This window comes from Theropithecus gelada, chromosome 19, assembly GCF_003255815.1.
Source record: "Theropithecus gelada isolate Dixy chromosome 19, Tgel_1.0, whole genome shotgun sequence".
Taxonomy (NCBI): domain Eukaryota; kingdom Metazoa; phylum Chordata; class Mammalia; order Primates; family Cercopithecidae; genus Theropithecus; species Theropithecus gelada.
The window spans coordinates 46715895-46739620 of NC_037687.1; the positions used below are offsets into that span (position 1 = coordinate 46715895).

At 59.0% G+C, this 23726-nt stretch overlaps 2 protein-coding genes across 4 annotated transcripts in view; one reads left to right on the forward strand and one right to left on the reverse strand.

Moving 5' to 3' along the window:
• SLC7A10 (solute carrier family 7 member 10) lies at positions 1-17616 on the forward strand. The gene is made up of 11 exons (XM_025368360.1): positions 1-298; positions 10351-10555; positions 13255-13406; positions 13629-13754; positions 13823-13976; positions 14732-14855; positions 14941-15044; positions 15372-15468; positions 15654-15803; positions 16793-16970; positions 17257-17616. Exons 1-11 carry the CDS (start codon positions 148-150, stop codon positions 17385-17387), a joined length of 1572 nt encoding a protein of 523 aa, XP_025224145.1. The 5' UTR covers positions 1-147; the 3' UTR covers positions 17388-17616.
• LRP3 (LDL receptor related protein 3) overlaps positions 17414-23726 on the reverse strand; it is a 15469-nt gene continuing 9156 nt past the window's right edge. Inside the window, exons 3-7 of one of the 3 annotated variants that reach the window (XM_025368358.1) lie at positions 23318-23453; positions 21431-21645; positions 19920-21036; positions 19556-19733; positions 17414-19292 (exon numbers count right to left, since the gene is read on the reverse strand). In XM_025368358.1, the coding sequence (XP_025224143.1) occupies positions 18705-19292; positions 19556-19733; positions 19920-21036; positions 21431-21645; positions 23318-23453 (2234 nt within the window). In that variant the 3' untranslated portion in view covers positions 17414-18704. Of the gene's footprint in view, positions 19293-19555; positions 19734-19919; positions 21037-21430; positions 21646-23317; positions 23457-23726 lie in introns of all 3 variants that reach the window. The other 2 variants (XM_025368359.1, XM_025368357.1) reach the window with 2 other exon arrangements.

The window sequence follows — 23726 nt, forward strand, 5'->3', positions numbered from 1 at the left end:
AGTCCCGGGCCCCGCGCCAGCGCATGCGCCCGCCTGTGGGCGCTGTCCCGACTGCCAGGGCCGTGAGCTCGCCGACCGACGAACGGACGGGCGGCCGGCCGGACAGACGGGGCAGCGCAGGGAGCGGGAACGCGGCGGGACAGCGACATGGCCGGCCACACGCAGCAGCCGAGCGAGCACGGGAACCCCAGCCCTGCGCCCTCGCGCTCCCCGGTCCCAGGCCCCGTCCCCGGCGCCTCGGAGCGAGTGGCGCTCAAGAAGGAGATCGGGCTGCTGAGCGCCTGCACCATCATCATCGGTGAGCGGGACCCAGGTGGGCGGGCGCCGGGCGGGCGGAGGCCGAACGAGGGGCGCCGCCTCTCCGGGAGCTCGGACAGATCTGCCTGGGGCACCTGCGGTCTGGCCTCAGAGCGCTACGACTGCTGGGAGGGCAGGGGCTGCTGGCCCAGGGTGCCAAAGCTCCGTGTTCCCACCTCCCTGCCGCCTACACCTGGGGGAGTTTTGGGTCCATCCACCGCTGGACTCTTCCTCCTGACTCGATTTTGCTGCGGGGCTTTTGCAAGGCAGTTACCCTCAGTTTCCTCATCTGTGAAATGGCCATGACCGCAGTCCTGCAATTAGCGCAGGAACTTGACCAGTGTAGGGGCTGGTCAGGCTGCGGCAGGCTGAGCTTCCCAAGTTCTGGACTGTGGGTCGTCAGTCTGAGTACCTACTGTGGGCAGGGTCCAGGTGCCACGCAGTGCAGTGACTTATTCTTGGAAAGCAGGAGGGCCTGTGAGTGGAGTGAACAAGCTCGCAGCCGGCGCAGAGGGGACGGATGTTCAGAGCAGGCAATGACTGCAGGGTTTGGCAGCAGGGCCCAGGAGAGGGAGCGGGTTAGCCAGCAATTGGGGGAAGGGGGCAGCAGTGGGCAGACCCAGCCTGCAGAAGGCCGGCTGCTCCCTGGGCTGGGATCCTGGTGGGCACTGGGCACTCGCCTGGTCTGGAGGCCCTGGACTCCAAAGTCTCCCTCTGAGAATGGGTCCAAAGTCCCCACCTGAGAATGGGTCCATGTCCTCCTGCCCCCACATAGGGGTTTCTGGGTAGGCAGAGAGCTCAGGGGTCATGGGAATGGCAGTGGTATTTTTCCACTCTGTCCCCAGTCATGGATACTGACTAATCCAGACTTATTTCTTTGTCTACACAGGGTGCCTCTGAGCCCCTCCAGGGAGGGACAGGAGAGATGGTTTGGGGGGATGAGTAACTGGGGCCTCGACTGTTCTCACCTTACTGCCAGCCAGTCTTCCCGGTCCCCTACCAGTGAGAGCCGCTTGTGTCTTCCCTGTCCTCCCACCCTCAGACCCCTGGAGATGGAGAAAGTTTGGAGGCTTAGTAGGGCAGACCCAGCATCTTCACCTCGTCCTCTCCCACCCCCACATTAGCAGCTCTTCCCATCCAGAATCGCCCCTGAACACAGCCCCTGGCCAGGTCACTCCACCATCTCACCGCCTCCCCTTAGAATGCTGCCTCCTAGAACCTGGTCCGGACCTGGCCCTGGGAGCTTCTTGGCCTAGGATGCCCCTGCCTGACAGACGGTCTGCTGGAAGGAAGGGCTGGTTCCAGGGATTTGGCCAGGGTGCTGGTTAGAGCTTTTTCTTGGCCCACACCCCCTCCAGGACCTGTCCTCCAGGGAAGGGGAAGCTCACACCATGAGTGGGTCATAGGATTGAGACCAGGCCTAGAGCCAGCTACAGCGCCAGGCAGGTGCAGAGAGACACAGCTCTGCCTGGGCTCCTCAGCTAAGCCCAGCATCCTTGACCTGTCTTCCTACTCTATCCCCTCCCCACATCCCATCCTCCCCAGGCCACAGGGAGGCTGCCTGGCTCCTCTCTTCCCAGAAGGGGGCCCCGGTGGTAGTGGTGGTGGTGGTGGTGGTGGCAGCGGCAGTGGTGGTGGTGGTGGTGATGGTGGAGGTGGTGGTGGTGGGAGTGGAGAAGGCCAACTCCACCATCACCCCCTCCTTTTCTAGGACAGACTCTAAGTTTCCCATGCAGCCCAGGTCTGCCCTGACAGCTCCCCCACCCTTCAGTTCCTTCCTGCTGTGCCAAGTCCACCACCTTGGCCTCCAAACCTTGAAGACTGAGCCAGGGTGAAGGGCCACTTGGCCAACCAATTCAGCTACAGAACCCAAGCCCAGGGCACTCAGTGGTGGTCTTGGGGAGCCTTGGTCTTGGCCTGGCCTGGGGAGCCTTGGAGGGTTACAGCAGGCAGGAGGCTGGATGGGGCAGGAAAAAACAAGGAGAGATCGACCTCAACCAGAAGGTGATAGGAGGTGGGGACTGGGCAGATGAGGACTGAGCTGGGGTCTGCACTGCCTTCCCCACCTTAAGTCCTAAGGGTCTCCCCTCCCCAGCCCACCCTACCTTTCTGCCCCAGGTGGGCTCACTCTCTCTCCACCAATACACTGGGGAGCCTGGTCAGAATCAAAAATGTCTGCAAAGTGTCATATTTTAGCTCTAAAAGTCTTAAAAACTTGACATCCTTCTTCATCTTTCTTTCTTTCCTTCTTTCTCTCTTTCTTTCTTTCTTTCTCTCTCTCTTTCTCCCTCCCTCCCTCCCTCTCTCTCTCTCTTTCTCCCTCCCTCCCTCTCTCTCTCTCTCTCTTTCTCTCTTTCTTTCTCTTTTTTTTTTTTTTCTGAGACAGAGTCTGGCTGTGTCCCCCAGGCTGGAGTGCAGTGCCGCAATCTCAGCTCATTGCAACCTCCGCCTCCGGGGCTCAAGTAATTCTCCTGCGTCAGCCTCCTGAGTAGCTGGGATTACAGGCACGCACCACCGTATCCAGCTAATTTTTTGTATTTTCAGTAAAGACAGAGTTTCACCATGTTGGCCAGGCTGGTCTTGAACTCCTAACCTCAAGTGATCTGCCTGCCTCGGCCTCCCAAAGTGCTGGGATTACAGGTGTGAGCCACCCTGCCCAGCCAATGTCCTGCTTCATAATCTACCTTGGTTTGTTACTATTACTGAACATGTTATTTCCAAAACTTCCACAGCGACCCTCCCAGGAGATCCTATCACTCTCTCCCACATATACCCTCCGCTCCAGCTCAGACTGGGAAGTGAGGCTTTCGAGAATGGGAAGACCTGGAAGAGCAGGCTATGGGCCGGCGTGAGACTCACGTCAAGTGTGTTTAGGGCAGTGCCCGCCGGCCACCGCAAGCGCAGATGGAAGGGAATCGGCCAGGCTGGAGGAAATAGAACTGGCTGGGGCAGGGGCTCTGTAGGACGTGGTCACATCCAACATCTGTTCAGAAAAACACCTCTTACTACCTTATGAAAACGTGTTCTTCCGTTATCTCATTTGAATCTCATGCCCACCTTGCAGTGTGGGAATTTTTATACCCATTTTACAGAGTGGAAACTAAGGTTGGAAGTGAAATGATACTGCTCCAAGTGGTAGGCTCAGGATTCGGAACCAGATTTGGACTCTATTCCCAATCCGGTGCCCTTTATTATTTTATTTTATTTTATTTTATTATTATTATTTTTTTTGAGACGGAGTCTCCCTCTGTCGCCCAGGCTGGAGTGCAGTGGCGCGATCTCAGCTCACTGCAAGCTCCGCCTCCCGGGTTCACGCCATTCTCCTGCCTCAGCCTCCGGAGTAGCTGGGACTACAGGCGCCCGCCACCTCGCCCGGCTAGTTTTTTGTATTTTTTAGTAGAGACGGGGTTTCACCGGGTTAGCCAGGATGGTCTCGATCTCCTGACCTCGTGATCCGCCCGTCTTGGCCTCCCAAAGTGCTGGGATTACAGGCTTGAGCCACCGCACCTGGCATTTTATTTTATTTTATTTTATTTTATTTTATTTTATTTATTTTATTTTATTTTAATTTTATTTTTATTTCATTTTATTTCATTTTATTTCATTTTATTTCATTATTTTATTTTATTTTATTTATATTTTATTTTATTTTATTTTATTTATTTTATTTTATTTTATTTTATTTTATATTTTTAAGACAAGGTCTTGCTCCATAGCACAAACTATAGTGCAGTGGCATGATCATAGCTCACTGCAGCCTTGACCTCCCAGGCTCAAGCAATCCTCTCACCTCAGCCTTCCAAGCAGCTGGAACCACAGGCGCCTGCCACCATGCCTGGCTAATTTTTGTATTTTTTATAGAGACTGGGTTTTGCCGTATTGCCCAGGCTGATCTCAAATTCCTAGACTCAAGTGATCCTCCCACCTCAACCTCCCAGAGTGTTAGGGTTACAGGCGGGAGCCACTGTGCCCAGTCCCGGTGCCCTTTACACTGTTCTGATGCTGGGCAAATTGGGGCTAGAGTCAGAGCCCTTGATGGGGGAGGATTGGGGACTGAGCTGGGAGTTTGTCCAACTAGGCTTCACTGAGCTCCTATCCTACTCCACTACGGGTGAAGAAACAAACAGCCAGCCAGGGAAGTCTGCCTCCCCCTCGGCGGCTGGACTCATAGGACCTCTCATACTGACCCAGGAACCTCGGCCAGCTCCCTCGCAGGATCCACAACCCAAGGAACACACCCAGGTCCTCCAAAGTGGGAGTCCCCCCTGGGTCTGCTGACCAGGCCCTTCCTCTGCTCTCTCTTTGACTTTAGAGTCCAGCTCCTGCAGGGATTTGTGGGCCAGATGTGTGTTCAGGGACTCAGGAGTTGACGTCATGAACCTCATCTCCTCAGGAACCAATCCCTGCTCACCCAGCCTCAGCCAGGACCCTCCCAGGTCTCCAGGGCTGCAGGTGGCTGGGCTTCCCAGGGGGGTGGACCTCTGCAGAGCCGCAGCCCCTCTTCACCGGGGCACTAGGAACTGTGCAGGGCTTGCCTGTTCCCCACTACACTCCCATTTACAGGTAAGGAAACTGAGGCAACCTACCCTGGGCTCAGATACCCTCAGTGTGCTCCGGGACCACTATTCAACCACTACATACTGAATGGTGTCAGGCACTGGCTTACGTGCCAGAGACACCATGGGGGTCAAGACAGACAAAATCCATCTTCTGGAGCTGCCATCCCGGTGTGGGAATCACGCAAACAAGATGAACAAGCTGAATGCGTGTCTTGTTAAGTGCTGAGACCAGACAGTGAAGCCAGGAAGGAGGATGGAGAGAGCCAGGGTGTGGGATCTCAGGTTGGAAATGAGCTGAGATCTGGGGTGGGGTTCAGTGTGAGCAGGGCATTGCAAGCTATGTTAAGGGCATTGCCTTTTGTTCTCTGTGAGGCAGGAACTCTGGGCTTTGAGCAGAGGGGTGATGGAATGGGGCTAGCAGGACTCACTATGGAGAAGAGGCAGTGGGGGAATAAGTGGGAGGAGGAGGAAGGCCATTCAGAAGGCTACCTGGGTCTCCCCGGGCAAGAGACCACAGTGGCTCAGGGCAGGGCGGTGGCCATGGTGGTGTCAGAGGAGGTTCCATTCTGGTTGAGTTTGGAAGATGACAGCCAAAGGATTTGTGATGGAATGGATGTCCTGGGGGAGAAAGAGAGGAATCGTGGGTGACTCAAGGTTGTGGTCCAAGCAATTGGGAGGATGTTTTGCCATTTATTGATCAGGGAAGACTGAGAGGAGCACTTTGTGGGCAAGGAGGTGAAAGTCGGGAATTCCATTTTGAACATGGAAAGTCTATGATGTCCGCTGCTGAGTGGTTCGTTGCATATACAGATTTCATTTAGCAGAGCGGTCTATGCTAGGGATATAAATTTAGGAGTTGCCAGCAGAAGTCAAGGTAATAGGCTATCTATCTATCTATCTATCTATCTATCTATCTATCTATCTATCATCTATCTATCAAGAAAGCATAGAAAGAAAAAGAAGAAGCCCCAGGACTGAGCCCTGGGCACCCAGTGTCTAGAAGTCAAGCAAGATAAGGGATTCTGAAAAGGAGAAGCCGGTAAGGCTGGGGGAGGCCAGGAGGCTGAGTGAGGAGGAAGCAATCCACTTGCCACATGTTGCTGATGAGTCAATAACGTGGCCTGGGGCTCGACGGTTGCATTTGGCAACGTGGAACTCACTGGTGACCGTGAGAAGCCTCAGCCAGGAGACAGGGCCCCGGGCGAGGTTTGCTTGGCTGGGCTGGCTGGGCTGAATGAGCTGGAGAGGGCTGCACACTTCCGCTCATCGCCTGTCTCCAAAGGAAAGTGGGTTAGGCTGGAGGCGGCTGCTGGCCAAGTGGCAGTTCCAGGCACATCCTGGATGTCCCCACTCACCTCCCTGGGGTGTTGCCCAGACCTCAGAGGTCACAGTCGTCGTCCCGGAAAGGTACCTGACACAGGCCTGCTGTGAGGACGTGAGGACACTCGTGCGCTTGGCGGGGTAGGCTTCACCCAGGCCTCAGCTGGTCACCCCGCAGTGTTGGGGTCCCGGGTGACTCAGGTCTCAGAGGAAAGATGGGGCTGCCTAGGACGTCTCCAAGGCAGATGGCAGTGCGTAGTGAGATCCAAAAGCACTTTCCATGGCCTCTGATGTGCCAGACGGGATCAAGATAATGCCTGCATCGAATAAAAGAATCCCTTTCCAGCCATCATCCAGGTACCACGGCTGTGGGGCGACGTCCAGATTGCAGGGGCCAAGGTGGCTGGTCAGGGAGAGCTTCCTGGAGGTGGTGTTGCTTCAGGGAGACCAGTGAGCTGGGGAGAGGCCTACCACAGTCGGGGACAGGGCCCCTGAGCAGACTGTTTCCGTGGCCCAGCACAGACATGCAGGGTGCACCCTCCCTGCTGAAGTCAGGGTTGGACTAGCCCTCTGCTGCCCCCTAGCCCAGTGGCCCCACCTGGCAAATGGGGAAACTGGGGCTCAGAAGGGCAGTACTAGCCTGAGTCACACTGTCGGGTGCGGAATGTGCTTCAAGGCATGAGGACTGGTGCCAGTGTCCTGGCCCGACAGGCCCTCCCTGCCCCCTCCCCAAATCAGACTGCACATTCCCCACACACACCACGGGAAGTGGCTCGCTCTGCAACTTGACCTCCACGGGCCGCCCCTGTGACCTCCGTGGTCTGCCACTGCCTCCAGAAATAGGTCAGCGCGCACCACAGTGGCCACGGGGAACAATGGCCCTTTCTTCGTTCCTCCAAGAAGCCGAGTAAGCCCCATCAGGCCAAACATCTTAATGTGATAAAAGCTACCCAGCGAAGGCTCGAGGAAGAGGGGCGGGTGGTGGAGACTCTGGGAAGGATGACTTGGGGGACACTCACTTCCTCACCTACCTGCCCGGAGCTCTGGCCCCTGGAGGACCTGCAGGGACCACTGAGCTGTCATCCCACTGGGTGGACAGGAACGTAGAGGCCTCAGAACCCGCATGTCTCTGGTCAGCCATGGGTCAGACACCCAACAGGGGCTCGGTGGTATCTCCAGGCCCATCCTGCGCCCCCTCATCCTGTTCCACTCTGAGTTCCTGCCCCTTTAAACCAGGTTCCCCCAAGGGCTGGGCCTCTTCATTGCTGCTTCCGGAACCAGGTAGATCTGCTTGGCTGAAATACGGAGTCTGGGAAGGGAGCCCCTCCCTCACCACTGGGAGGAACCCCGGCAGCCCCCTTCCAGCTCCACTGATCTGGCTGGGCATGGTGGCTCAAGCCTGTAATCCCAGAACTCTGGGAGGCCGAGGTGGGCGGATCACTTGAGGTCAGGAGTTCAAGACCAGCCCGGTCAACATGGCAAAACCCCATCTCTACTAAAAAAAAAAAGAAAAAAGAAATCCACCAGTCCCTCCCACACCCTTCCTATAATCACTGGAGCATTGGAGGCCCCCATCCCTGTCCACAGCCCCCTCCCTCCTCCATGCCCAAGCCCGCAGCCCCGGCTGCTCCATGCGGTGCCCCACCCACCCTTCACGGTGCCGGGAGCAGCCAGTGTGGGGGGTGCATGATGTGATTTTCTGCCCCCTTCAAACATGATCCTGAGGGAGATGCTGCGAGTGGTCTAGACCCAGAGGGAGAAACCCCTAAGGACCTCAGAGACACTGGCTAACGCCTATGGTCCTTTGAGTCACAAGGGAGGAAGCCCTGAACTGTGGCCTGAGGCCACGTGTTCCAAACAATAGTGGCCTCCCCACCCCTGGCGAGCCCAGTATCCGAGTCTTCAGCCACTGGGCACGAGGCTAGTGATACGGCCCTGGAAGATCGGGTGCCAGATATGGCTTCCCCCGGAGCTCCACCCAGGAGGCCCCGCCAAGCAGAAGCATGGTGGGCTGTCTGCAGGGTGGGTGGCTCAGGGCCTGGGATGCTCCCAGCGTGAACATGCTCAGCTCCTTCCAAGGCCACCCAGCCCCCGCTGGCTTCCAACCTCCCTGGCTTTCGGCAAATCCCACTCCGCCAGGTCCTGAGAACAGAGGCCCTGCTGCCGGATGGAGGGAACTCAAAGGCTCTTTAGAAACCTTACAGCCCACCCAGGCCTGGACCCCGCTGCCAGATGAGGGAGGCACTTCTCTCCCCCGAGAAGTAGACTAAGGGTACAGCTTACCTCTGGGGGTTGAGGCACGGGAATTAGTTCATCCTTATCTGGATGTATTTAGGGCTCCTGGGATGTGACCGGAAAACCGAGTGGGGCGTCGTAGCTGTCCAGACTGGAAATCTGTGTCGGCCGGGGCGGGGGCGGGGGGGCGGTGGGGGAGCACCGTGGACAAGGAGTGAATACAAATTGGCGGCTACAACCGTGTCCTTATCCAGCCCCCTGTGGGCCCGGCAGGTGGAAGAGGCGGGCTCCGCTCTGAAGGAGATGGACCCGTCCTCTCAGGACCTGGTCTGGTGTGGCTACTGCATAGAGGCCGAGCCGCAGGTGCTACCAGGGCTGTTTGTTCACAGCGCCCAAGGTTCTAGGTTTATTTCTTCTTGGACAGGCCCTAGTACAGATCTCCAGTGAGGTTACCTGATTCATGTGCACAGATGGTGAGATCCATATAACCCAGAATATTGTCCCTCTTTGCGGAGCTCAGGGCTCAGCAGGCACTCCGAGTCTTGCTCAACCTGGGAACCCGTTCTACAGACCACAGCTGGCCCCTCTGAACGTTTCCCATCATGTCAGAAAGCAGAGGGGCCAGGCACAGTAGCTCTCGCCTGTAATCCCTGCACTCTGGGAGGCCAAAGTGGGTAGTCGATTGAGCCCAGGAGTTTGAGACCAGCCTCGGCAACATAGCGGAACCCCTCAACTCTACGTTTTTTTTTTAATTAGCCGGGTGTGGTGGCACCCACCTGTAATTCTGGCACTTTGGGAAGTCAAGCAGGGAGGGCCACTTGATCCCAGGAGTTGGAGACCAGCCTGGACAATATAATGAGACCCTGTCTCTACAAAAAGTTAAAAAAAAAAAAAAAGAAAAAAGGCTGGGTGTGGTAATACACCTGGAGTCCCAGCTACTAGGGAGACTGAGGTGGGAGAACCTCTTGAGCCCAGGAGTCCCAGGCTGCAGTGAGCTATGATCGCACCACTGCACCCAGCCAGGGTGGCAGAGCGAGACCCTGTCTGAATGAAAGAAAGAAGGCCGGGCACAGTGGTTCACGCCTATAATCCCAGCACTTTGGGAGGCCGAGGCGGGTGGATCACTTGAGGTCAGGAGTTTGAGACCAGCCTGATCAACATAGTGAAACCCCGTCTCTACTAAAAAAAATACAAAAAATATTAGCCAGGCGCGGTGGCTCACGCCTGTAATCCTACTACTTGGGAGAGGCTGAGGTGGCAGAATTGCTTGAATCCAGGAAGTGGAAGGAAGAAAAGGAAAGAAAGATGAGAGGAGAGGAGAGGAAACTGAAGGAGGAAGAGAAGCCCAAACCTGATGTGGTCAAAGAGGGCTTCATGGAGGAGGTGCTACTTCCTGAGCCACTCCATGAGTTTGGACTTTGGCCGGTGGGAAAGCGGCGGGAGAGTGGTTGAAGTCCTATGTTAGGGGCCAGCTCTGGCCAGCGGGCTGGAGGCAGGACAAGTGGCTGCAGGCTGATACGCCTGGGGCTCTGAGTAGACGTGAGGGTTGAGCATGGGCCTTGTGGGGTGCCTGGAGAGCCACCGTCTGCCATCACTCAGGTAGTTCAGCCTCCTCACTTTGCTGGCCCCGCCTCACAGGGGCAATGGAGGGCTGAGGAAGTCAAACGAGGCCCGTCTCTGGCAGAGGGGCCTGGCCAGCTGGATGAGGTGCCATTTCCCATGTCAGGGACTGAGGAAGGGGCAGATAATAAGCCCAGAATGGCACTTGCCGGGCTTGGGGGCCAGTGGCATTCCACACCTCCAGCCCACTTCCTGCCTCCTCCTCCTCCAGGAAGCACCCTGGGCTCTCTTCCTCCTGGCAGCAGGCAGATCCCCACACGGAAGGCCAGGCTGTGAAGGGGACCCCAGGCCTGATGCCTCCCCATCTCTCCCCCAACAGGGAACATCATCGGCTCGGGCATCTTCATCTCGCCCAAGGGGGTCCTGGAGCACTCGGGCTCCGTAGGTCTGGCCCTGTTCGTCTGGGTCCTGGGTGGGGGCGTGACAGCTCTGGGCTCCCTCTGCTATGCAGAGCTGGGAGTCGCCATCCCCAAGTCCGGCGGGGACTACGCCTACGTCACAGAGATCTTCGGGGGCCTGGCTGGGTGAGTGTGGGGCACCAGCGGGTAGGGGCACACCCTCTCAGAAACGGGATGGCCACATGAGCCCTCGCGTCCGTTTCCACTCCTGCTTCCGGCTTCCTAGGGAGGTCGTGGGGATGGATGGAGAGAATGGTGTGCGGGTGCTGCACAGCCTTCTGAGGCCAGGGCAGGTGGAACTGAGGCCCACCCCACCCCACTGATGTGTGTTGGGCACTCCTATAGACCTCTGGGCATCTCTGAATCTCCTTTAAAATAGAGGTCCCTCTGAACCCCACCCCCTGCCTTATACTCAAGGAGAGGGGATGCTTACTGTCTGAAACCCCTAGGTAACATGAGTGCCCAGGCGAGGAGGGGCCTCGATTTTGGTAAACCCATATGTTGCATGAGGAGCAAGGAGGGAAGTGTGATATTCTTATCATATACCCTGCATGAGGTGCCCCCCCTTTTTTTTTTTTTTGAGACAGAGTCTTGCTCTGTTGCCCAGGCTGGAGTGCAGTGGCATGATCTCAGCTCACTGCAACCTCTGCCTTCCGAGTTCAAGTGATTCTCCTGCCTCAGCCTCCCAAGTAGCTGGGATTATAGGCGCCCGCCACCGTGCCTGGCTAATTTTTTTGTATTTTTAGTAGAGACAGGGTTTCACCATGTTGGCCAGGTTGGTCTTGAACTCCTGACCTCAGGTGATCCACCCACCTCAGCCTCCCAAGGGCTAGGATTACAAGAGTGAGCTGCCGCGCCCGGCCAGAGGTCTCCTTTCCATAGCACCCTGCTATCCTTCCTTCATTCACCAGGGAACATTTGCTGAGCACCTACTGTGAGCCTGGGGGTGGAGAGGCAGTGATAGAAAGGTCTGTCACTGTACTCAAGCTGCTCACAGAACAGAGAGGAAGCAGCCCCTTAAATGGGATTAAGGCCTGGAGGAGCCTTGCTTTGAGAGTGTGTACAAGAGGCAGCAGCCACACAGCAAAGGGAATGGTGTGCGCCACCTAGGGAGAACTCCCAGGAAAGCAATGCTTGCCCGGAGGCTGGGAGGAAGATTTTCTCCACCTGGCCTAGCTGACAAGTGAGGAAAGCATCCCAGGACGGGGGAAGTGTGAACAGAGGGTGTGGTGGCCCAGACGAGCACAGGGAGTCTGCTGTAGCTAGAGGTGAGGTCAGGTTGGGTTTACGGCAGGCACCGGGGCTTGGAGAGCATCGGGGGATTGAAGCTGTTGTATTTGTTCAGCTGCGTTGTGGCAAGAGCCGCAAAGGTACAGGCAGATTCTAAAATCATTTAGGAGCCTACTTCGAGAGGACTGGGCAGCCAGCTTGGGAGAGGTGGGTGCAGCCAGAGTGGCACCCACTTCCCTACTGAGAGGCTCCTAGATGGTCTGGAGCTCAGAGGAAAAGTCTGGGCTGAAATTTACAAAATTTGGTTCTGAGGGATATGAGCCAGGGGTCCTTAACTGGGCAGTCTTGCATGGGGGGACCTGCCAGGGCTTGCATGCCACTCTGGGTGCGTCTCTGGCACTCTCCTCTGGGGAGAGGGTCCTCAAAGAGGCTGGGACCCAAGAAAGCAGAATAATCATGCTTCAGGCCTGGAGAGGACATTCGGGAGAGAGAAGAGGGCCAGGACCTCATCCCCAGGCACAGAACATAGAGGGGGTGGGCAGAGGGGATGCCTGGCAGGGGAGGAGGGCCAGGGAGCTAGGATGTCCCAGAAGCCGAGCGGGAATGGTTGTGCAGAGCAAGGGGCAGGTGATCCAGAGATGGCTAATGTCCCCGATGAGGCAGTCCTCTCCCTGGAGGGCTGGCCAGGGGCTAGGACCACCCCCAAGGGCAGACCCGCCCCTGGGTGCAGGAGAGCCCCTGAGAACATGTCAGACTCACAGCCTGGGTGCCCTGCAGAGGCAAGATTTAGGTAGAAGGGGCATCCATCACTCTCCACACCCAGCCAGGGCTCTTGGTGAGGTCTAGTCTCTGCACCCCATAGGTCTCCCTCAGGGGGACACAGCTCGGAGTCACCCATCTTCAGCCACAGTACTCTTCGAGAGCCAGGGCTGAAGCTGAGAGGTCTGGGGACAGAGACCCTAGCTCAGGAAACAGCCTGCGTCCCATGGGGAGCCTAGTTGTCATTAGAAAAGTGTTCGGTGGCTGGGCGCAGTGGCTCATGCCTGTAATCCCAGCACTTTGGGAGGCTGAGGCAGGCGGATCACGAGGTCAGGAGATCGAGACCATCCTGGCTAACATGGTGAAATCCCGCCTCTACTAAAAATATAAAATATTAGCTGGGCGTGGTGGCGGGCGCCTGTGGTCCCACTGAGGCTGAGGCAGGAGAATGACGTGAACCCGGGAGGCGGAGGTTGCAATGAGCCGAGATCATGCCACTGCACTCCAGCCTGGGCAACAGAGCGAGACTCCATCTCAAAAAAAGAAAAGAAAAGAAAAGCGAGCATTTGGTGCCCATGTTGTTCCCAGCGCCTGCCCCACAGCAACCCTGTCAATGTTTAAGTACGTGTAACACCTTCTCTGTTAAAACAGTCTATCAATGCAGCCACAAGACCTCAACAAGGTCAACCCTGCCTCCCTGGACTGGTGCCAGCCTCTGGCAGCCTCACCAGCCCCCGGGTGCCGGGCCCAGGGCAGCCCTGCTGCACACATCAGGGCCGGGTTGGCTGGGAAGGGCTCTGGGCCGCCTGAGCCACTCCCGCCCCCGCTCCTTCCAGCTTTCTGCTGCTTTGGAGCGCCTTCCTCATCATGTACCCCACCAGCCTGGCTGTCATCTCCATGACTTTCTCTAACTACGTGCTGCAGCCCGTGTTCCCCAACTGCATCCCCCCTACCACAGCCTCCCGGGTGCTGTCCATGGCCTGCCTGAGTAAGTGTCCCCCTTGGGCCGCTGTCCCCAGATCAGCCGCCTGCCTGGCCCCACCCTCTCCTGAGTGGGAGGATAGAGGGGTGAGATTTCCCTTTGGATCTGGGGTTCTTGCATTCCAGCTGCTGGAGGGGATGCCATTCTCAGGCCACCTGGGCTGGACTTGGCCATGGTCCAATGTAAAAGGTCCTGGCCTCAGCGCCCACCCCCCACTTCCCTCCGCAGTGCTCCTGACGTGGGTGAACAGCTCCAGCGTGCGCTGGGCCACGCGCATCCAGGACATGTTCACAGGCGGGAAGCTGCTGGCCTTGTCGCTCATCATCGGCATGGGCCTTCTCCAGATCTTCCAAGGTAGGGCCGAGTGGGGGTGAGGGCCGGGATGGGGAGATAGTGCTGACCCCCGACTTCTGGGCCTCCAGGACACTTCGAGGAGCTGAGGCCCAGCAATGCCTTTGCTTTCTGGATGACACCCTCCGTGGGACACCTGGCCCTGGCCTTCCTCCAAGGCTCCTTTGCCTTCAGTGGCTGGAACTTCCTCAACTATGTCACTGAGGAGATGGTTGATGCCCGAAAGTGAGTGGGGCCCCCAACCAGGCCCTGGGAAGCAGCCAGGCCCTCTGGTGGGAGAGGCAGCCTCTCCGCTCAGCTCCACTGCCACCCGAGGCTCAGGCTGGTCCTTGGTGGCCCAGGCCTGTTGCCCTGCAAAAATGGCCCTGGAAAGATAGCTGGGGGGCTTGCATTCTAGCCTGGCCCTGTTTTCTCTGGCTATGGACACATCACAGCCCCTTGCAGGGCCTCAGAAAGGCTGAATATCATCATCCTGCTGTAAATAGATCCAGAGATTTGCATTTGGCCTAAAATTATGCATATGCACACAATATGGTCCCTACGAATGAAGCCAATGACTGCGTCTGATGCTCAGCCAGGGATCTCGACAGTGAACCTTTGCAGCTGAAACGAGCTGGGACTGGAGAGTTCCAGGAAGACTCTGGGTCTATGGACTGGGCTCTGGGGCCATTTTGGGGAATTTTCCAGGCTGATTTTGGCTGTATGCAATTTTGTCTTTCTGCACAGACATCAGACCGTGTCCTCAGGATGTGATGGGGCCCCTTCCCCATCTCCCATCCTACCAGCCTGTGTCCAGGTGGGGATGGGGCAGGGCAGACAGCAGGGTCCCCTTGTCTGGTGCAGCACTGCTGCCCTCTTTCCTGCCCCAACACCCCCAGCAGACACAAGAGATGGAGACTCTGAGCCTCTCCCGTGGCTGGGTCTCCGGGGTCCTGCACCCTCAGGAGGTGACGCTGACACACTCCACTGCCTGTCCCCAGGAACCTACCTCGCGCCATCTTCATCTCCATCCCACTGGTGACCTTCGTGTACACCTTCACCAACATCGCCTACTTCACAGCCATGTCCCCCCAGGAGCTGCTCTCCTCCAATGCGGTGGCTGTGGTGAGTGGGCCCTTGCTCGGTCCCTGGCTCCTGCCCAGGCCCCTGCCCCGGCCTCACACACAGCCTCTCTCCTGTGCCCACCCAGACCTTTGGGGAGAAGCTGCTGGGCTACTTTTCTTGGGCCATGCCCGTCTCCGTGGCTCTGTCAACCTTCGGAGGCATCAATGGTTACCTGTTCACCTACTCCAGGTGACTGCACTGGGAAGACGTGGGCATGGGGAGGGAAGGTTGGGCACAGGTGTGCGCAAGTCATGCGGGGGGGGGCCAGAGGAAGGGAAACCTGTCAGGGGCAGGGATCCGCCTGAAGCTGGGGTGATGATCCCACCAGTAATAAGTGTCTGATCACAACTGAGAGGCAAAGAAAGCAAGAGGGAGGCAGGTTGAACAAGGTGAAGAACTGCCCGGTGGGGCTGCTGGGCCCAGAGTCGGAGGTCAGAGGCGACAGCTTAAGAGGGACATCAGGTCCAGAGCTGAGACCCAGGAAGTGGCCGGTGCCCATCTCTGTCCCAACACTAGGCTATGCTTCTCTGGAGCCCGAGAGGGGCACCTGCCCAGCCTGCTGGCCATGATCCACGTCAGACACTGCACCCCCATCCCCGCCCTCCTCGTCTGTGTAAGTTGGGGGACCTGGGCCAGGCAGGGTGTGGAGGCAGGGCTACCCGGCAATGCAGGACCTTCCGGGTAATGGCAGGGGTGAGCCATTCTGGGGTGGGGGTGTGGGGTGGGGCCAGGGCTCATCCTGTAGGGGTGACAGGAGGCAGGCTAGGGGCCAGTCGTCAGTCCCAGGTCCTCTCCCAGTGCGGGGCCACAGCCATCATCATGCTCGTGGGCGACACGTACACGCTCATCAACTACGTGTCCTTCATCAACTACCTCTGCTACGGCGTCACCATCCTGGGCCTGCTGCTGCTGCGCTGGAGGCGGCCTGCGCTCCACAGGCCCATCAAGGTGAGGCCCTGGGACGGCTGGCCCCCGCGCTGGGTGCTGCCAGAGCCACCCCTGTATCCACAGTGGGCACCAGAGGCAGGTGGGATGTGAGGTGCCAGCTTTTGTGGAGTGTTCGGCCCTGCTCAGGGCTCTCTGTGCACTGAGGCATCCACTCCTCATAGCAGCCCCATGAGGACAGAGCTGTGAATGCTCCCAGTGTACAGATGGGGAAAATGAGGCTCAGGACTGGGTACAGGGGCTCATGCCTATCCCAGCACTTTGGGAGGCTGAGGTGGGAGGATTGCTGGAGCCCAGGAGTTTCAGACCAGCCTGGGCAACATAGTGAGACTTCCTCTCTGCAAAAAATTAAAAATAAAGGGATTAGCCTGGTGTGGTGGTGTGCACCTGTGGTCCCAGCTACTTGGGAGGCTCAAGTGGGAGGATTGCTTGAGCCCGGGAGGTCGAGGCTGCAGTGAGCGGTCCTAGGGCCACTGCACTCCAACCTGGATGACAGAGGGAGACCCCGTCTCTAAAAAAATAAATAAATAAAAATTAAAGAAAATGAGACGGGAACTGTTCAAGGTCACAAAGGCTGCCAGGATTCCACGGGCCCACAGAAAAACGGAAGACCATAGCCTGAGCTAAAAGCAAAGCCCCCCAGTGTGTGTATAAATCCTTATGTGGAGAAGTGCTCGGTGCCTGAAATGTGAAACACCAAAAAATCACCGACCTCCGGCCAAGTGCAAGCGTCAAGTCCACACACAACTGCTGTGTGGAACTCGGTGCCGCTGAGACTTTGAAAAATCCTCAGCAAAACTGGCCAACAGCCTGACGCATGAATTGGCCTCAAACACACTGGGCTGTCGCCAAGAGGAGGGGTAGGTGGGTGCAATTGCCGTTCAGGCCTCAGCTCCCAGGGAAGGGAGGAAAACTCCCCAGACCCTCAGGGGTCAGGGGTACAGACAGCTGGGGGTCCTGCACCATCGGTGTTTCTGCTCCCCCTTCCCCAGGTGAACCTTCTCATCCCCGTGGCATACTTGGTCTTCTGGGCCTTCCTGCTGGTCTTCAGCTTCATCTCCGAGCCTATGGTCTGTGGGGTCGGCATCATCATCATTCTTACGGGGGTGCCCATTTTCTTTCTGGGAGTGTACTGGAGAAGCAAACCAAAGTGTGTGCACAGACTCACAGGTGAGCCGGGCAGCCGCAGGTCACCCGGCACAGAGGGCCGGGGCCTGCAAACGGGACCTCCTTCTTAGAGGCTCACCCCAGAGCAGGGTGTCCTAGCAGCTGAGGTGGGAACACAGGGCCCAGCTGCCGCCACATGTCTCTTCCCAAGATGTACCCAAAGTTTCCGGAACCATGTATACCGACGGAGCAGCTCCCTGAAGACCCCTGCCCAAGGGGAGGTGTCCGGAGCTGGGGGTCACCCCTATCCCGAGAGGTCAGGCCCCAAGGTCCATCTGTCTGTCCTCAGAGTCCATGACACGCTGGGGCCAGGAGCTGTGTTTCGTGGTCTACCCCCAGGATGCCCCTGAAGAGGAGGAGAATAGCCCCTGCCCACCCTCCCTGCTGGCTGCCACAGACAAGCCCTTGAAGCCACAATGAGATGTTTGTAGAGACTGAAGCAGCTGTTTCTGTTTACATGTTGTTTATTGAGGAGGCGTTTTGGCAAAAAAGTTTTTTTGTTTTTGTTTTCTGGGGGGAAAAAAAAAAAGATACGACTCTTAGAAGCCTGTTTTAAGGAAACCCTGAAATGTGAACTGGGTTTCCTGTCTTAGCGCTGCCCTGCTAGCTTTTCCTGAAAAAGCCTATAAATAAACAGGGCTGGCTGTTCGCTCGTGCTATGGGGAGTCCATGATGGGCACAGATGGGAGTGGTCGGGGCGTACCTCGGTGGGTGCACACATGTTGCTGGCAGGGAAGACGCTGTGACAGGCCCTGGAGGAGACTCTCGACATTAGGGGGCTTTGCTGCTTGACACAGGCACTCCCTACCATGGCACCCAGAGTCCCCCTGCCCTAAAAGGACGTCGAGGGGAACAGCTCAGTCCGCCCCTCCCCCAGGCCCCTCGATGCCAGTCTGAGCTTGGCCACCCAGGAGAGCTCGGGGGCTCCCAGCTGGGATCGTCTTTCTTCTCATAAACCACCACAGAGTGAAGGTCAGGACTTCAGAGCCCACAGTCTCACCCTGGCTTACAGGTGGGGAAACTGAGGCCCTGAGCTAGGATGGAACAGATGTGGCCACTGCTGTTGGTATCTCGGCTTCTCTGTCCCCAGAAAGCACAGAGCAGCATGTCCTGGGGGCTTTGAGGCCTGCAGGGAACTCCAGGGGCTTCCTGTATGCCAGGTATACACCCCAGCCCCGCCACAGTGCCCAGGAGATTGGACCCTCAAGGAAGGCAAAGGGCACCTGCCTGGTCAGGGGCCTGAAGGCTTGGCAGGAGCTGCCCAACCCAGGTCCTCCAGGGGCCTTGCTGAACAGGAAGAGGGTGAGGCATGGGCAGAACAGTCACCACGGATGAGACCCAGCATCCCCATGGCCCAGCCCCATCCTCATGACAACTCCCAGCTCTGTGGGCAGCTGGTGCCACTGCAGGGCAGATGAAGCAAAAAAGCTCTGGTCCTCTGCTTCTTTGGAAATTGGTTCCCAGAATGAAGTGGGGAGAGAGAAGTGAGACCCCAGGGTGCTTGTGTACGCTGGGATCCTACAGACGGGCTCACCGCTCCACCCTTCTCCCCCCGTTCAGTCCCAGAGCTCCCGCCCACCGTGCCCACCAGTGCAGCCAGCTGGCTGAGGGCCCAGCCCCTCCGCTGGGGTCCCCGGAGGGCCTCTCCATAAGAAAGGACGCAGAGGCAGGGTAGAAATGACTGTGTATTCCCTGGTTACAAAGCGGGGCTGTGGCGGTCACCAGCGAACCCGGCGGTCAACAGACCAACAGGGCCTCGTCATCGCTGGCCTCCAGCATTGGGGAGCAAGGGGGCGGGGGGCTCCTGCAGACCCCCAGTGGCTCTGGCGAGTGGGGGCCCAGGGTGCTGCTGGCAGTGGAGGCCTGGGGGTGCGGGTCCTGGGCTGAGCAGGGCTCCCGAGGTGCATCCGCAGGAGCTGGACCGTCTGCCAGTGGCTCCCTGCAGACCTTTCTGTCCTTGTCCACAGGCCTGCACTGTGGGTCTCGCAGGCCTGATGGCAAGGGTGGCCCTGAAGGTCCCACCTCTGGTGCATGGCTGGGGGCACTGGGGGGCCCATCTCCGGCCACCCTGGGGCTGCCTGTGTCCGTGAGCGGTGCTGGGGGGTCGGGGGCAGCCCCTGGAGCAGGCTGGAGGAACCCATCACCCAGCACGGTCTGTGAGGGGCGTGCTGCGGTCAGCAGTGGGATCTGGCCTCGGGGCACCCGCGGCCGGTGAAAGAGCCGGTTCCAGAGGCGGCCAAGGCGGCGGCGGGAGGGCCCCCGACGGGAGGCGTGCCGACGCATCTGTCTCCGCATGGCTGTGCGAAGATTCTGCAGCACAGAGGCCTGTGGGGTGGGGCGGGGTGGGGCAGGGTGGGGGCAGGGAGATGCGGCTGAGGGGGCGGCCAGGCTGCTCAGGGGCAGGAGTCAGCACACCCCCAAGGGACCTGAGACCCAAGAGACCACCTTGTCCATCCTCCCACCTGGCCATGGGCCCCCAGGTCACCCTGCCCAGGCCTTGCCTCCCACTCCTGTGACCGCTGGACCAGCCTCCTCCGCACACTGTCCCATCTGGCCCCAGAGGGGCCTCGCGCCCTCCAGGGGCTCACCTGGGAGGCACTGTAGACAGGAAAGTCCTCCACGGGTGGAATGAGGCCCTGCGCGATGAGCTGACCATAGGATGGAGGTGCCTCCCGCCGCACGAACTCAGCCTCCAGGCGCGTCATCTGGGTCTCGAAGGCCCTGGAAGCGGTGGGCAGAGGGCGACATGGCTGGGCTGCCCGGGACCTGCAGCAGCAACAGGATTCCGGGTCCACCCTCCACCCAGACATCCCAAAATGTAGGGACCCCAGTGTGCACAGGACAGCCTCCACGTAGCTGGTCCAGGCCCCCATCTGCAAACCCACAGCCACGGGGACAGCAAGCCTGGGCGATGAAGAAGCCCGGTCCCCTGGCTGTGGGCACAGCGCCCACCTGTACTCCTGCGTGCGCAGTGAGTAGAGCTTGAAGGCGCAGCCCAGCGCGATGACCAGCAGCAGGCCGCACACCAGGCTGCCGATGAGCGCCGCAGTGATGACCTTGCGGGGCACGGCAGCCAGGCACCCGTGCTCATCGCTGCCGTCCTGGCAGTCTTCCTGGCCGTCACAGCGCCACGTCTCGAAGATGCACAGGTTGGTACCGCAGTGGAAGGTGCCGGGCTGGCAGGAGAAGCAGTTCTTCTCGTCCGCACCGTCGGGGCAGCTTTTCTGGTTGTTGCAACGGTCGGCAGGCGTGTAGCACAGACCACTGCCACCCTCGCAGGGGTACTGATCGGGCGGGCAGGCAGGGCAACCCTGCTCGTCTCGGCCGCTGGCGCAATGCCACCAGCCGTCGCAGCGCTGTGGTTCCGAGAAGCAGCCCTGGTCGCCCGCGCTGCCCCCATCACTGTCACTGCTGCTCCCGCACGGCTGCTCCCAGGGAAGGCAATAGCCCTTCACCTGATAGGTGGCGTTGAAGCCGTGGCCGGCGCTGCGGGCGCGCGCATGGTACGCCACGGTGAGGCGGCCCTGGGCGGCCTCCAGGCTCACGGGCCGGTGGTTGCTGCGGTAGGACAGCGTCTGCAGCAGGCGGTCCCCGCGCTCACCCAGGCCCTCGTATACCTGCACGTAGTCGTCGTAGCCCAGCCGCAGTTCCAGCTGCAGCAGCACCCGCCGCGAGTCCTGCGTGTCCACCAGCCATGTGCAGTGAAGATCCGAGGGCCCACGGGCCGCGCCGAACAGGTCTGGGGAGGCAAAGGAGCCGTAGAAGCTGCCCAGCCGCCTGCCGCACGCCAAGTCGGGGCAGCCCGCCTCATCCGAGCCATCGCCGCAGTCCTGCAAGCCGTCACAGCGCCGCTCCACAGGCAGGCAGCGCGTGGAGCGCGCCCCGCTGCACGGAAAGGTCCCCCCGGGACACAGGCTGCCTGGAGGCTCCGAGGCGGGCGCGGAGCAGTTGCCCTCATCAGAGCCGTCTCCACACTCATCCACTGCGTTGCACTGCCACGGGCCGGGCAGGCACTTGCCATTGTCACAGCGGAACTCATCTGCCTGGCAGGACGCCTGGCCCAGCTTCCCTGTGGGGTGGAGAGGTAGCAGGGGACAGTCAGGAGACAGAAGAGCCTCCCTTTGGCCAGGGGGCCTGGGGCCAAAAGTGGGCAGGTGGTTCCCCATCACCGTGGAAGCAGAGACCCCTCCAACACCAGGGTGGGCTCAGTCCCTGACCTGAGTCTGGGGTTAGGGGTGAGTTCCCACAACTAGCCAAGACCGGGAAGTGGGGCCAGTGACCTTGAGAGGTCTGAGGCATCCAACATGCCCAGTCCTGCCACTGTCCTGAGATTGACAGGGTGGTCAGGGGACATCCTGCAGGGAGCCGGAGCCCTGTGGAGGGTGCTGCCCCTGTGAGCCGGGAGCCTTTTGGCCTGCACGGTGTGCTCTGTGGTGTCCTGCCTGCTCTGCGACTGCTATCACCTCGGATGTAAGACAGACGGAAGCCCTGGGCCTGGCCGGAGCTGGAGGCGTCTGAGTGGAAGAAAATCCAGACGTGGTCGCGGGCAGAGATGAAGGCAGGCGGGATGGCAGAGCCACAGAGGCGGAAGGCCTCCTGGCGGGGCGGGGCCGCTGGGCCCAGCAGGAGCCAGTCCAGGGAGCACTGGTGGGACTCCTCCACATCAAAGTTGCGGAAGCTGCGGGGAGGCGGAGAGGACCCAGACCTGAGGCCGTAGGCAGGACCTCCATGGCCGAGGACTAGCAGAGAGTGGTCAGGCTGGAGCCACGGCCAGGACAGCCAGCCCCGTCCCAGCCGGCCGCCCCCACTACTCGTGTTCCAGATTGCCTGGTTCCTCCACTCCCAGCCACTCTGTCCCCACACTGTCCCCATCCAGGTGTGCACGGGAGGCTCCATGAAGAATTGCGATGTCCATACAGGTCATTTCCAGCTCTGCTGCGGCTACCCTTCCCTCCATCAGTGCACATGACACCCCCAGCCTGAAGCCAAAGTGCAGCAGGAAGTTAAGAGCCCCCCAACCCGACACCGTCCCCAAAAGGGCAGAGGCCCAAGGGCCCAGACCCCTCCACCTCGGGACCACTAGGATGGGCCACCAGCACAAAGTCCCAGGCACGGGCAGTGAGGGTGAGACTGTGCCCATGAGGCTGGCCGAGGCTGCAGCAGGTTGACAGCTTGTCATCTCCAGAGATACACTGGCCCTGAACCACCTGGCCCTTGGGGAAACTGAGGCACAGAGACTAGGACAGACCCTGCCCATGCCCATCACATCCTCATGCATTGCAGCTATGGAGTAAGTCGGGGGTTGCACCTTTTGAGCTCTGGCATTTAGGAAAACTATGGCAGATGGAGCCTATAGTGACTCCCCAGCCAAATGTCCCCATGACCACTCCTGGCCAGGACCACCGCTCGCTGCCTGGCCCCCTTTCCCTCTGCATGTCCCTGCAGCTCGAGCACCCGGGCTTTGCCTGATTCACTCCCCTCCCCAAGGCCCCCTGTGGAAACCATGCTCTGGGCTCAGTGCCAGCCTGGCCCCCAGCCACCCCTGCAGGACAGAGAGGACACCTCTGCCACCTCAGAGACATCAGAACATGCCCACCAGTCCCAGGCTGTGTTCCCAGTGGCATGTGTGCTGGCCCTGCCTTCCTGGCAGGGCTGAGTGACTGAGACCCCCCATACCCCATGAACGAGGCTCAAACCAGGAAAAGGTCCAGCTTGGGCACCTCGCCACAGAGGCCCGTGGAAATCCAGGGCACTAGACACATTTGTGTGCATGCATTCACATGTACACATGCATGCTTATGGCTCACGCATGGTTACACCCGTTATCTTACATGCATGTACACATACATGCTCTCTGCACCTGTGCAGGCATGGCTCGTGCGCATACATGTGCTCACACGTGCACTCTCTCACGTGTCCTTTATGTCTCCCCCGACATGGGCTTGTACACGTACACAAGCACACGTGTGTTCACGTACATGCACAGACACGCACTCACACATGCACACACACCTACTTACATGTGCTCACATGCATGCACATGCCACACACCTCAAATACCTACACATGCCTGTCTCACACAGGCACACATCTACATGCACACACACCTACTCATAAATGCTCACACACATGCAAACACCCACACACCTGTTCACACCTGCTCACACATGAGCGCTCACACACACCTCACACATATGCTCACACACATGCACATGATCCCACACCGGCTCACACACACGTACACCCTCAGGCGTGTGCCCTCCACACCTGCTGTCACACACACACATTCTCACTCACCCCACACATGTGGGCCCACATCGATTCCTTCCGACACCCCCGGGCGCCCCTACCTGATGGTAATCATGTCGCCACGGTCGCCCTGGATGTACCAGCTGCAGTTGGTGCCTGGCGGGTAGTTGAGGGGCCAGGCCGGGCTGTAGATGACCCCACGCCGCTCCGTGTGCTGCTCCAGCTTCCCGCTGCAGGCTGCTGTCAGGAGAGGAGGCCGAGAAAGGCCGGCTCATCTTTGGTTGGGAAGCGGGTTGCAGTGGGGTTAGGGGCTTCAGCCCAGCCCTCCCCCATGGTGGGATCTAGCCCAGCCAAGTGTGGCCATGGCCAAGGGCAAGGCCACGACTTGTCACTTCATGGAGGTGGTGTGTACGGGAGGCCAAGTAGGGCCCCCTAGACTTGGGGCAGCTATAGCCCCCAACCCTAGGTAGTGGGCTAGAGCGTAGGTCCTGTCCCCCGCACCTCTGGCAG